The 13149-nt window shown below is 47.7% G+C and overlaps 2 protein-coding genes across 5 annotated transcripts in view; one reads left to right on the top strand and one right to left on the bottom strand.

Moving 5' to 3' along the window:
• The window catches only part of kcnt1b (potassium sodium-activated channel subfamily T member 1b), a 79521-nt gene extending 77321 nt beyond the window's left edge, over window positions 1-2200 (top strand). For all 4 annotated transcript variants that reach the window (XM_056419630.1, XM_056419627.1, XM_056419628.1 and 1 more), the window contains 2 exons: window positions 1538-1622; window positions 2075-2200. In XM_056419630.1, coding sequence (XP_056275605.1) covers window positions 1538-1622; window positions 2075-2195 — 206 coding nt within the window. In that variant the 3' untranslated portion in view covers window positions 2196-2200. The remainder of the gene's footprint in view (window positions 1-1537; window positions 1623-2074) is intronic.
• A 5527-nt stretch (window positions 2201-7727) lies between these two features.
• On the bottom strand, window positions 7728-12028 carry LOC130196043 (uncharacterized). Its single transcript, XM_056417877.1, has 5 exons — window positions 11444-12028; window positions 10218-10298; window positions 9528-10145; window positions 9468-9483; window positions 7728-9396 (listed from the first exon to the last, which is right to left on the bottom strand). The coding sequence occupies exons 3-5, from the start codon at window positions 10022-10024 to the stop codon at window positions 9109-9111; spliced, it is 801 nt and encodes a 266-aa protein (XP_056273852.1). The 5' UTR covers window positions 10025-10145; window positions 10218-10298; window positions 11444-12028; the 3' UTR covers window positions 7728-9108.
• Window positions 12029-13149: the final 1121 nt, after the last annotated feature.

Below are 13149 nucleotides of genomic sequence, written 5' to 3'. Positions count from 1 at the left end.
TTGATAGTTTTGAGGGGCTTTTGCCTTCAGTCTGAACTTTAGCAGGTGACTCGGCCTGATGGAGACCAAGAGGTCAACATGTTTTGCAAAATGGAGAATAAAAGGAAAACCTCAAAACAAATAAAAAGCACCAGTAATTCAAGACTTCCTGCACTGTGTGAGGGTTCTGTGGCCGTGGTATCATATTTAATACACTCAGTCAACGAAAACAAAGTGTGGATTAGAGGAGAAAAACAAATTGCTAATCTGCTACATCACTCCCATGTTTATTTTTCTCTCCACTTCTGACGTGCTACTTATCCCCCCCCCCCCCCCCCCTGTAGAACTTGTGTACTCACCAGCAGCAGGTGGTGCTCTTCCACTCTCACACTCCCAATGCGTTCTGCTCCACTAGGTTTGGTCCAGTAGGATGCTGGAGCGTGTGTATGTGTGAGTGTGTGTGTGTGTGTGTGTGTGTGATGACAAGGGGGGGGACGCGCTGAGTGTCGTCCGTTGGCATGGCAACCTGCCGCCTTGGTCCAGTGTGGAATGCGCCGGAGAATAAAACACACAAAAAAGAGAATGCGATGGGGATCGATTTGTTACGCAGACTGTCTGCATGCCGTCTGCGCTGTGAAGCTGCGCATGGGGGGGGCGTGTCCGTCAGCAGGCAGCATGGGCCCCTCCCCCCCCCCTTGTCCCACACAGTGCCCTGTCAGTAACGGTCGGCCCTTCTCTCTCTCCCACCCCCCCCCCCTCCGGCTTTTTAAAGGGCCACAAGCAGGTGGGTTGTCACGGAGACACTTATGCCCTCCTTTTCACTGCGTCCATCACGTAAAGCAAGTAGGAGCCAGAGAACACACACACACACACACACAGTCACATGACTCATCAGGGGAGCCAGTGTAGCAGTTTCCTGGAGTACATTCCAGACCTCCGGAGTGCAACGCTGCTCCCTCGTTAGCATTTTGGAAAAGACGTAAACGAATATTGTTAATGTTCAAATAATGTGGAAACAATTTACAGGTAACCGTTTATAGACGGCTGAAAGAGTTGCATAATGAACCGGTAAACTACTTAACGTACTCTGGATTAGATGAAGAGGGTTTGGTTAAACATTGCACTAATACAGAAAAACGCCATGTTGAATTAAAAATCATTTAATTTAATATATAGTTGAAGAAAAAGTGTTATTTGTCAATATCTTGATGAAACGATTGATAATTACATGATTGTTTAAACCTTTAAATAACAATATTGGTATCGGCCTCACGGATCGGCCTGGTAATCTAATCGACTGCGAAATGTGGCGGTAAATTTAGTAATAAAAAAAGAAAAGAAGTTAAATTGTAATTGTCAACAGTCGATAATCTCTCCGACTGACAGCCAGACTAGGAGACGAGCATCCTGATGCTGATGGGAGGTCACTGCCCCCCCGAGACCAGGGAGACATTGGAGCCTCACATGGTTTAGTGGTCAGAGGGCTCATTTGGGGCTGATGATGATGATGATGATGAAGACGAAGGTCACTGACGGTCTCCTCTTCCTCTCCTTCCAGACGAGATGAACGACCACCAGAACACGCTGTCCTACGTCCTCATCAACCCGCCTCCTGACACCGTGCTGGAGCTCAACGACGTTGTGTAAGACCCTTCTGATTCTCTTATGGCCGAGTGCTTTGGGAACACGAGTGTTATGTCATCGTAAATGTAATGATGAGGGACAGATCGTCTCAGGGCGTCAAAGAGCCTCAAAGGGCCTCAAAGGGCCTCAAAGAGCCTCAAAGAGCCTCAAAGGGCCTCAAAGAGCCTCAAAGGGCGTTATAGAGCGTCAGTGTTACAAGCGGGAGAAAAAAACAGTGCCGAGGAAAGTTGCACGCCGACACATTCTTATGTACCACAAGGGCGTTTGTTTCATCCAAAGCGACTCACTACTACTAGTTCAGAGTTAAGAGTCTTGCTCAAGGACACATTGACTAGGGCAGGGATTGAACCACCAACCCCCTGATTGAAAGATGGACCCAGAGTCAGCCCCCTCCCGCCCTGAGGACGTCCCGGGTCGTACCCACGCGTAACGGGTGGCTTTGTCTCTGCAGGTACATCATCCGGTCCGACCCGCTGGCTCACATGCCGGAGGACTCGCAGGGGGGTCAGACACCCGGCACCAGGAACCGGCAGGACTTTGGCACAGAGACGAGGGACGAGACTCACCTCTGAAGCCTCCCCCCCTCCTCCTCCTCCTCCTCCCCGACACCGTAACCTCTCAGCCACCGCCCCCGGGCCTCACACAGATGAAGAACAGACGTCCACAGTGACCGGTGCGTCACGTTGAGCTGCTACAGGAGGATGCATGAAGAGTGCCTCGTCATCGCCCCCCCCGCCCCTCCTCGGTTATTGCACACGTCCGTCCCCCCTCGCACAGGAAGTGGCTCCCCTTCCTCGGACCGGGGGGACCAGGAGACAGTGGGGGGTCTTTGGACAGTCGACGACGCACAGGATAACAAATCATTCCACTCTGGGGGGGGGGGGGGGGGTACATACATGTGCACTTTTCCTAATTTACAGATTATTTTTTTCTTTATGAGCACAAACCGTTTTTACGACAGTGATCACTCACACACACACACACACACACACACACTGCGGTGTTCATCAGCCATATTAGCACCGTCAGCATTTCTCTCCTTTGTTGTGCTGTTTTGGACACTTGGTTATTTTTAGATTTTTGGTTGTTGTGATTGTGAAATATTCATTTATTGTATTCAAAGTGTCCCAAACCAAGTCTGCTATACAGTACGTCTTTCCTATCTTGCTTTGTAAATATCTTTTTTAATTATTTGTAGATTTTGTGCCATTGTGCATGTGATGCATCGTGATATCAGTGGTATTGGTTATTATTTTGGAGCCTGACAGATTTATTGGCCGAGCTGAAAGGATCATGGAGGCTATTTTAACTTAAATAACACGTTTTTATATTTGTGTTGTATTCATTGAGCAAATGTTGTAAGTTTTCCCGCAACACGTTTGAATTTATTTAGTCTTATTTTTCTTCGCTTGAACTTGAGCACATTAGACAGAGTTATGTCTAAAGTGTGCGTGGTTTGTTTCATGTTTTATCCAGACACAATTTTAAAGGAATAGTTTGAAATCATGAGGAAAAAAGTGTAAATGCTATTTCATATCTGAGCTAGCAGTTGCTTAGCTTAGCATAGCTTAGCATAAAGGGTAAGTAATGGGAGTTGGGGGGATGGCTTGCAGCACCTCGAGTGGATTGGATCTGTATTGTGTTGTATGTGTTTATGCTAAGCTAAAGTTATGCTAAGCTAGCTAGCGTCTCGTCAAACTAGGCGTGTTGACCGACATGCGGCTCTCCGATGTAAAGACAGCATCAGTCCGGCTCTCGTGTTTCTATTGATTCACTCTGAACTCTTTGAAGTTAAATATCTTTCACACGGAGATCCTCCAGTTCCAGAGCTCTGAACTCTCGTCACGAGGAGCAGAATCGTGTTGCTGTCGCTCCTCTGCCGTGTTCATCGTGAGTCGGAGCTGTTGGCTCCTCTCTGGGCGAGGAGGACCTGAACGCCTCTTTTGCACTAAGCTGTTCGGGGACGTGTGGAGCGAACCGGCGTGACCCTTTAACCCCGATTTGACCTTTCCTGTCGAGTGCAGGAACACGTCATGCTTCTTCTTTTTGTCTTAACCTCGTGTTTCGGTTGGAGCCGTTGTTATTTATGTTGAAGGAATATGACGAGACGGTGATGTAATCTCAGATGGTTGTTTTCTCTTGTTGAACTGTATTTAGTCTAGAAGTGTCCGTTCACAGGCCAGAGAGCGGAGGAGGGAAGAAGCGGTCGCCGTGCCGATCCGTGTAACATCTTCCTCCTCCTTTCCTCCTCATCTTCGTGTCCGTACTTACCAACACCACGAGGGGCATGTAAACACTCCAACAGCATGTTTTGAGATTCAAGCTTGCCAAGAACAAATCCGTTTTGTACATTTCGGGGGCCGACGGCTCGAGAAACCCACGACCGAGTCGACCGCTTGCGGGTCGGGGCCGTTATTTGATACCGTGTATTTCTATGAACGTGCATGTTGTGTCCACTCGCTGCCCGGTTTACCTCCACGTTGTTTTTAAGTCATTGTCTAAAGGGGTTGATACATTTTGTACGATTTCTCATGGGGAGCGAGTGAACTTCTCGACGTATACGGATATGAACAAATAAAATGCTGCATGCAGCCGGATACAATGATGAAAAGAGCTTTTCTTTTTTTAAATGTATTTATTTTCATCCCAGAGCGTCAAATGAACACTTGATGAATATGGAGATATAAATGTATTTATTGGAGTATTGTTGACTTTAGATAGTCAAACAAACTGCAGCAGCAATCAAAATAAACAGTTCTGATGGAAATGGTTTGATATTTTGGGAACTACTCTTCTTTCTTGCTGAGAGGAGATCAATAACTCTTGTGTGTGACCCGGGTCAAATTAATCTGCTAAAGCTTTACGCATACCTGCAAACTCATGAGGGGTGAAAAAGGTGACAACGGGGGGGGGGGAGGGGGTGCACAGGTGACTTTCTTTTTTGTTTGTTTTTTGTCACCACATCCACGTTGTTTGACGCCTCAAAGCTTTTAGAACCACTACAGTCATTTTATTGTTCTGACCACAAATCTAAATAATGATAATAAACAGTTTAAGAACAAAAGGTCCTCCGCTCTGACTCAGCCCTATAATGATAGTAATCACAAATATACATTCTCATTATATGAAATATGGTTAAAGTCATTCATGAACCAACTTCCTTTTTTGTTGCCTGAACAGTCCTCATGGACTTCTCCCTGAATCTGTTCTGTCTCTACCTGTTTGTCACGATACTCATATTATAACTTCTATACATATTACATACCTGCCATTCAAGATTCAAGATTCAAGATGTTTTATTTGTCACATACACACACAGGGTGTGCAGTGAAATGAAAGTGGCAATGCTCAGCAGGAATGTGCAAGGGCAACAAGTACACACTATTTACAATAAAAAACAACACAATATTTACAGTAAGTGTGTGTGTGTGTGTGTGTGCCTAAGAGGGGCAGTTGTGTGGGTCTATGTGGGTCTATGTGGGGGTCCTGGTGAGGTCGGAGTTCACAATCCTGATGGCCTGAGGAAAGAAACTCCGTCTCAGTCTCTCTGTTCTTGCAGCGTGACTACGGAGGCGCCTGCCTGACCGCAGCAGCTGAAACAGTCTGTTGTTGGGGTGGTGAGGATCCTTCATGATCCTGCCGGCTCTGGTTCTGCACCTCCTGGTGTACAAGTCCTGCAGGGTGGGGAGTGTAGTTCCAATAGTGCGTTCAGCCGAACGCACTACTCTCTGCAGAGCCTTCCTGTGATGCTTCCTGTCAGGACGCTCTCTACAGCTCCAGAGTAGAAGGACTGAAGGATCCTCTGGGAAACTTTAAATTTCCTCAGCTGCCTGAGGTGGTAGAGGCGCTGCCTTGCCTTTCTCACCAGAGTGTCTGTGTTCGTTGACCATGTCAGATCCTCGGTGATGTGGACTCCCAGGTATTTATACCCGCTCACCCTCTCCACAGTAGTCCCGTTAATCCCCAGTGGTGAGTACGTCCTCTGTTGTTGTACCCTCCTGAAGTCCACAATCAGCTCCTTAGTTTTGGTGACATTCATGATGAGGCTGTTGTCCTGGCACCAGAGTGACAGATCAGCAACTTCCTCCAGGTAGGCCTTCTCGTCGTTGTCGGAGATCAGGCCCACCACCACTGTGTCATCCGCAAACTTGATGATGGTGTTGAAGCTGTACCTGGCCACACAGTCATATGTGTACAGGCAGGACAGTTGGGGGCTGAGGACGCAACCCTGGGGATCCTGTGTTCAGGGTGAGGGATTTGGAGGTGTGTCTGCCCACCCTGACCACCTGTGGCCTGGCGGTCAGGAAGTCCAGGATCCAAGCACACAGGGGTGTTCAGTCCCAGCTCAATCAGCTTGCCGGCCAGTCTGGAGGGACTATGGTGTTGAAAGCTGAACTATAATCAATGAACAGCAGTCTCACATAGCCCCCTCTGGCTGTCCAGATGAGAGAGTGTGGTGTGCAGTACCTGGGAGACAGCATCATCCGTGGATCTGTTTGGGCGATAAGCAAACTGCAGCGGGTCCATGGAGGAAGGGAGGAAGGCGCAGATGTAGTCCTTTATCAGCCTCTCAAAGCATTTCATGACCACCGAGGTGAGGGCCACGGTCGGTAGTCATTCATACATGCTGGAGAAGCATTCTTGGGCACAGGGACAATAGTGGATCTCTTGAAGCAGGGGGGGACCACGGACTCAGCCAGGAGAGGTTGAATATTGTGGTGAACACTGGAGCTAGCTGGTTAGCACAGGTCTTCAGTACTCGCCCAGATATGCCATCTGGACCTGCAGCTTTCCTGGTGTTCACCCTCAACAGAGCCCTCCTCACACTGTGCTCGGTCACAGAGAGTGTGTGTTCATCCCCAGCGGTAGAACTCACCTCGGCTACGCTTAACGGTGTTGTTGTTAGCCGGCGAGCTAGCGCTGTTGTTGCTAGCCTCAAACCGTGCATAAAATGAGTTCAGGTCGTCCGCTAGGGATGCGTCGGCACTCACCATTGCGCCGGGTCTGCTCTGGTAGTTTGTGATAGTCCGTAGCCCCTGCCATAGGCGCCTGGTGTCGCGCTGCTCCATCTGTGATTCCACTCTGTCTCGGTACCTCCTCTTGGCCTTCTTCACCGCCCTCCTCAGTCCATAGACCGCTGCCTTGTACTCGTCCATGTTGACGGATACAAGACCGGAGTTATAGGCAGCAGTACGGGCGTTCACAGCTTCACGGATGGATCTATCAACCCACGGCTTTTGGTTAGGAAAGACCCTAACTTTTACCGTGGGGACGATGGTGTCCGCTAAGCGTTGCTATGAGGCTCATTGCTACTTCCGAAACTCGCTGACGTCACTGGAACTGGATTGGATCATGTCCCAGTCGGCGACACGCAGAGCGTCCTGTAGCTCAGCCTCTGATTGGTCAGACCACCGCTTACGTTCCTCGTCACTACCGCTTCCCGCGCGATCTTTTGCCGGTACTCCGGAAGCAAGAAAATGGCGGCATGGTCCGATTTGCCGAACGGAGGGAGAGAGACAGCCTTGTAGCCTCTCTTGAATGGCGTATAGCAGTGGTCCAACGTTCTTTCCTCTGGTAGCACACGTAATGTGCTGGTGAAAGTTCGGCATGACTTTTTTTAGGTTTGCCCTGTTAAAGTCCCCAGCCACCACCACAGCCGCGTCGGGATACTTGTTCTGATGCCGACATAACACATCATGTAGGTCCGATAGTGCTACGTCGGTGTCCGCTTGTGGTGGAATGTAGACGGCTGTGGTGATGACCGAGCTGAACTCCCGGGAAGGTAGAATGGACGGCATGAGATCGTCAGATGTTCCAGGTTCGGCGAGCAGGAACGAGAAAGAGTCTTAATGTTCTTGGGGTCGCACCACTTGTTGTTAGTCATGAAGCAAACCCCTCCACCCTTAGATTTACCAGACTCTTCCGTTCTGTCTGCACGGAAAACAGAGAAGGACTCGGTTGGGCATATGACTCGATCCGCACCAGCGGGTCAGCCATGTTTCCGCCAGACAAAAGATGTTACAGTCCTCATGTCCCGTTGGAATCTGATCCTTGCCCTAACATCATCCATCTTATTTTCCAGAGACTAACGGCAAGAAGGATGCTGGGCAGAGGTGGACGGTGGGCTTGAACTCTCAGTCTGTTCCGAATTCCGCTCCGTTTCCCTCGATGTTTTCGTCGTCTCCCCGTAGTAGCGGCTCCACTGTTGTTGTTGTGGTTCGCTCGTACGATCTCCGCCGGCCACGCTGGATCGATGGAAAAAGTGGACAAAACCCCTTGTTTTGCGCAAAAGTTTATGTCCAAAAGTGTGCTGCGGTCGTATGCTGTTAGTGCCGATGTGTTTGTGGCAAAGAAAATATTTTTAAAAAACACAAAAACTAAAAGAGCGCACAATCTCCGCGGAGCTACCTCGACGGCATAAATATCATGATACCCCATACCAGAATTCAATACACCATACAAACAATATGGTACCATAATTACGAGACTGGTATATTTATCTATAATAGTAATAAATAAAACATCTGTATGGTTCACTTTTTACCAACTTTTTCAACACTTAACAAATGGCAGTAATATTAGTATTAATACAGCCAGTTATGAATGAAACTACATGGTTCCATCATAGCATTGATTATACACTATGAGGCCGTTAGTCTCTGACCAGATGATCCACAGTTCATCAGGATGAGCAGCTGGAGAGTTACACAACTTTACAGACTGAAACATTTCACTTCTGGCATCTTTTTATTTTTTAAACCGAAGTCTCTAAAGCTGCGCCACTTCTCTCGCTGTGAGCTGCGCAGCGCAGTGTGCGCAGACAGCTCGACACGGAGCAGCGCGTGAGCTCTGATCGCTCTCTTAATGAAGTAACGATACTAAAAATATGCTAAATCACATCGTGTTTAACGTACGGGTACTTTGTTAGCATCGCTACACCGTGCAGCGTGACAGCAGCAGATGTAGCGGACTAACATTCAAGCTAACCTGAACCCCCAAACGCTGTGGACATCTGAACGCTGATTGGCCGAGACTCGACACGCCCCATCAAAGATGTTCTATTGCGAAGAGCACCACTCCACACTTTTCTCCGCGTCTCACTGCAATCTCAACGGCAACGGGTCAGGTGACCCCCCCCCCCCCCCCCCCCCTAAACAAAAACTCTTCGGATCTCCACGATTCACGTGGATGACCTATGTTGAGTTCAAAACGGCGAATTTCACCGAAAGGTGACAAGTTTGCAGGTATGTTTACGTCTTGGTTTAAAATCGCGAAAGAAACTAAATATGTTGGTCTAAAATGGCATCTTTAAGATATGTTTGGTACTCAGTACTGTACCTTTAAATAAATAAAAAACTGAATTTAAAATGTCACTAAATAATTGATAAAACTGCAGCAGCAATATTACATTAAACTTGACCTACATTAACGTTGCTTGCAACAGCGAATCATTCATTTGTGTTTACATGTTATCTCTGCATCATTTTAACTCCTCAGCGCCGCTGCTCGTGGATTCTTTGGGCCTCGCGTTCGGGTCCAGCGGCCGTTGTTCTGCGCGACCTCGTGCAGCAGGTCCATGACGGCGTCCTCGTTGTCGGACAGCAGCGTCTCGTCGTCCGACGAGGAGGCGGCGCCGCCACCGGAGGGAGGAGGAGCCTGCGGGCCGGTGGAGGTCCCGCCTCCGCCCCCCTCGCCGCTCGTCTTCTGCGCGGGACTCGCTGCCGGGTTCAGGTCTGGATCCGGACAAAGTGTCTCTTCATTCAGAGTGTGGGTCTGTCACGGCTGCTGGGTCCGGGGTCTTCAGCGCCACCTCCGCCTCCTCCTTAAGCTCCGCCTCCTCTGGCGGCAGTGGTCTTGTCTCTTGGATGTGAGGACTGAGACGGAGACGGTGTGATCATCTTCACAGGATCTTGGTTTGGTGGGTCGTCCTCGGTGTCCTCAGAACCGGGGGGCCGCTCCTCCGTCTGTAAAGCGTTCTCCCCCCACCACCTGCAAACGTCCAAACAGCGACGGCGGCGAACCCCTCCTCCTCCTCCTCCTCCTCTTCTTCCTGCTCCGCTTCACATCTGGCCCACCACTGGACTGCGGCGGGTGGCCAGGTGGAGATCCTCTTCATGGCTCTTCCCGTCCGCGACCTTTGCCCCGAAGCCTCAGCGGACTGTTTGTAGGCATCGTCAGGACCGGGTCGGTTCTGGTTGGTACCGATGCTCAGATAAGGCGCCGCGTCGACGGGGACACGGCGGGGGACTACGTCTCCATCTCCACCAGCCTCGGCTCGTTTAGCTTCTTTTACTCCACCGGCACCTCCGTCTCCTTGGGGCTCATCTCCCGGGGTCCGCCTCGGCCCGGATCTCTGCGTCTCCTGACCGGGCCTCCGTCGCGGTGTGTGAAGTCGCTCCATCTTCGCTAGGCGCACAGCAGGGAGCCGAGAGGAGGCGCGCGCTGGCCGACGTGGCTCTGACTCCGGTGAAGGGCCAGTGTGAGGACGATGTTGGTAACCGACGACGACGACGCACACGTTTCTGGAAGAGAAAGACGGACGCGTGAAGCACGAGTTGTATAACAGCTCAGAGATCAAAAAGAACCAGACGCACCAGGCATCGCAGTGGGTGGAGCTAGAGTTGTGGGCGGGGCAGACGGTGGAGGCGTGACAGAGACCTCCGTCACACGAGCTGCTGAAGAGAAACAACGGGCAGACTGAGGAGAGCTGCACATCTTCTAAATGTGCCATTTTAATAAGAGAATACATTTAGTTAGATGAATAAAAGTTTAAATTCTAGAAAAAATTTAAACATTTCACCAAACGCTTTGAAAACAAAGTCCTCTCACTTTTAGTTACATGGTTGGAGAAACTCTTATTGAAGAGGTGAGATCATATGTTGTGCCACCGATTTCTGATCAAACTATTATTTTAAAGGTCAAACTTAAATAATATCTAATTCTTAAATATTTATATTAATATTTTCTATTATTGTATTAAAATTAATCCATAGTTTTAGGGGGAAAGCAATACTTTCAGAAGAAAAATAAATTGATAGATATTTGTAGAAAATATTGTGAAAAAAGTGGGCCGTCTGTTTTACTAAGAAAAAAACAATATTTGATGAGGTATATTTGTATGAATTAAATGTATTTATATATTTACCGACAATTCGCCACACGGTGGAACCATCAACATAAACTCCAGACTAACTTTAATGGACCGAATCGAAGTATTTGGACAAATAAACATAATATCGTCATAATATCATGCAAATATTATGATTGTAGTAAAAAGGTGAGATTAGTCGGTCAAATGTGGAGGGCCTGAAGATGTATTGATATTCAAATCAATCGTTTTAGTCCTCACATTTTGGCCCTAATGATATCGCAAAATATGAACTAACCAGACTATTATTATTCATTTCGCAGGAAAATCAAATGTACCAGGATATAAAGCAGGATATAAAGACGAAGATTATTATATTAGTATATACTATATAATATATAAATATATATATAAATAATATATATAAATAATATAATATATAAATAAATATATATATAATATATATATACATGTAATATATGAATATAAATAATATAATATATATATAATATATATTATATATAAATAATATATATATTATTTATATATATATATATAAATAATATATATAAAAAAATTATATATATATATAGAAATAATATAGAAATAAATAATATAATATATATAAATAATATATAAATAATATTATATATATATATATGTATGAGCGGACACGTAATCCTGATAGTAACCATGACGAATATCAAAACAGAAACTAAGAAGACGGCGTACCAGATGTGAGGCTCTCTGTGGGTTTGGGGTGGACGGTCTCCGCTTGAGGTGACGTCACACACACAGACACGTTCCACACAGGCCGACCCCTCAGAGACGGAGGACTCTCACAGGTCACCTGCTCCGGTCCGTCCAGCAGAGTTCTGTTCTGTAGATCTGAGAAGAGAAGCAGCTTCAGCTTTCTAAAAGGTTTGTTTTTTAAACAAATGACGACATAAATAGTTTACAAACCTTTGAGGAAGTCAACAAAGTCTTCGGCTCCACAGGAGCAGTCCCAGGGGTTCCGATCCAGGCGGATCCTGGTTGACCCCAGAGACCCGAAGGCCTGAGGCGAGACCCGAGTCATCCTGTTCCCAGACAAATCCAACTCTTCCAAGGCGGTGAGGGAGCTAAAACTATCCGGATCAATACTTCTGATCCGGTTCTCCCTCAGGCTGAGCTTCGTGAGGTTAAGGAGCCCGGTGCAAAACTTCAATTCGGTTCCCCGTGAGGTCGAGCTCGCCGAGGACGTCGGGCCGGCCCAACCAGTTTGAGTTGACCTCCGTCAGAAGGTTCTGGTTCAAACCGAGAAACGTGAGGCGTGTGAACGACCCGAAGGCCCCTTCGGCGATCCCCGTGACACCCGCGCGTTCGATCCTGAGCCGGGTCACAGAGACGTTGATCTCCCCGACGTCCCTCGAGACCAGGGGTCCCCAAACTTTTCCTGAGAGGGCCACATAACGTTTTCCTTGTCTGCTGGAGGGCCAGCCGGGGGGGGGGGGGTGCTAGTGAGAGTGTGTAATACACAAAAATGTTTCAAATTATGTGCTTCCACAACATATATACATAGGGTGTATTAAACTTTTACATTGTGTTATATTAGGCTTAAATTTCATCTACAAAGATGATTGAGAGGGCACACACAGCTCTCTCCCTCAGACAAGGGTCAACAACACCAGACAGAGATAGACCCAGCGGCCTTGTGCTGCTCCAGTCTTAACCGGCAGAGAGGAGGCTGCAGAGCGAGGACCAGGAGGCTCAGACACAATAACGATAAGAGAAGTAACGAGGGGGGAGACGTCAGCAAGAAACCTCCACATTCCTTAAAGTAACCGGCTTGGACTGGGACAGAGGTCACACTGAGTGACGAGAACTAATATGTAATGAGGGAGTGGACGGAGGCGAGTGCATTGAGGCTGATGTATAAATAATATGTCAATGTGTTTGTTCGGGGCTTGGGAAAGACAGATGTGGAGGGAGGTCGTTGTCTTTAATACCGACCCCGCTCAGGTTTATTTGTGAAACTGTTGGTTACAAATAAATCTACGTGAATTGAACTGATCCAAACTCTCTGTGTCCTGTGGGTGTTTGATCAGTGAGGTCCAGAGGGTGAGTATTCTGTGGCGTCTCACCAGCAGTCAGATAGGAGAGAGATACAAGTTTATATGCATCAGGTTAAGAGATTAGTTAGAATGGACCATAAAGGAAGAAATCCAGCCACAACAGTACAGACGACCATCGCCGGATCACTACGACACTGAAGAAAAGGAAACGTGACGTTTCTATATGTTTATTCCGAAGCAGATTTGTGGACGTTTTCCGAGACGAGGCTTCTCTTTAGATGTGGAAGTCACATTTAATCTAAACGTGTGTGTGTGTGTGTGTGTGTAATGTCGGGGTGTTAAGATTTGACTGAGTTATTACTGAGAAGGAGACTTATGGTAATT

This window comes from Pseudoliparis swirei, chromosome 7 (assembly GCF_029220125.1).
Source record: "Pseudoliparis swirei isolate HS2019 ecotype Mariana Trench chromosome 7, NWPU_hadal_v1, whole genome shotgun sequence".
In the NCBI taxonomy this organism is placed as follows: domain Eukaryota; kingdom Metazoa; phylum Chordata; class Actinopteri; order Perciformes; family Liparidae; genus Pseudoliparis; species Pseudoliparis swirei.
Note: the sequence above shows the minus strand (reverse complement) of the source record. Positions and strands in the feature narration are given on the sequence as shown.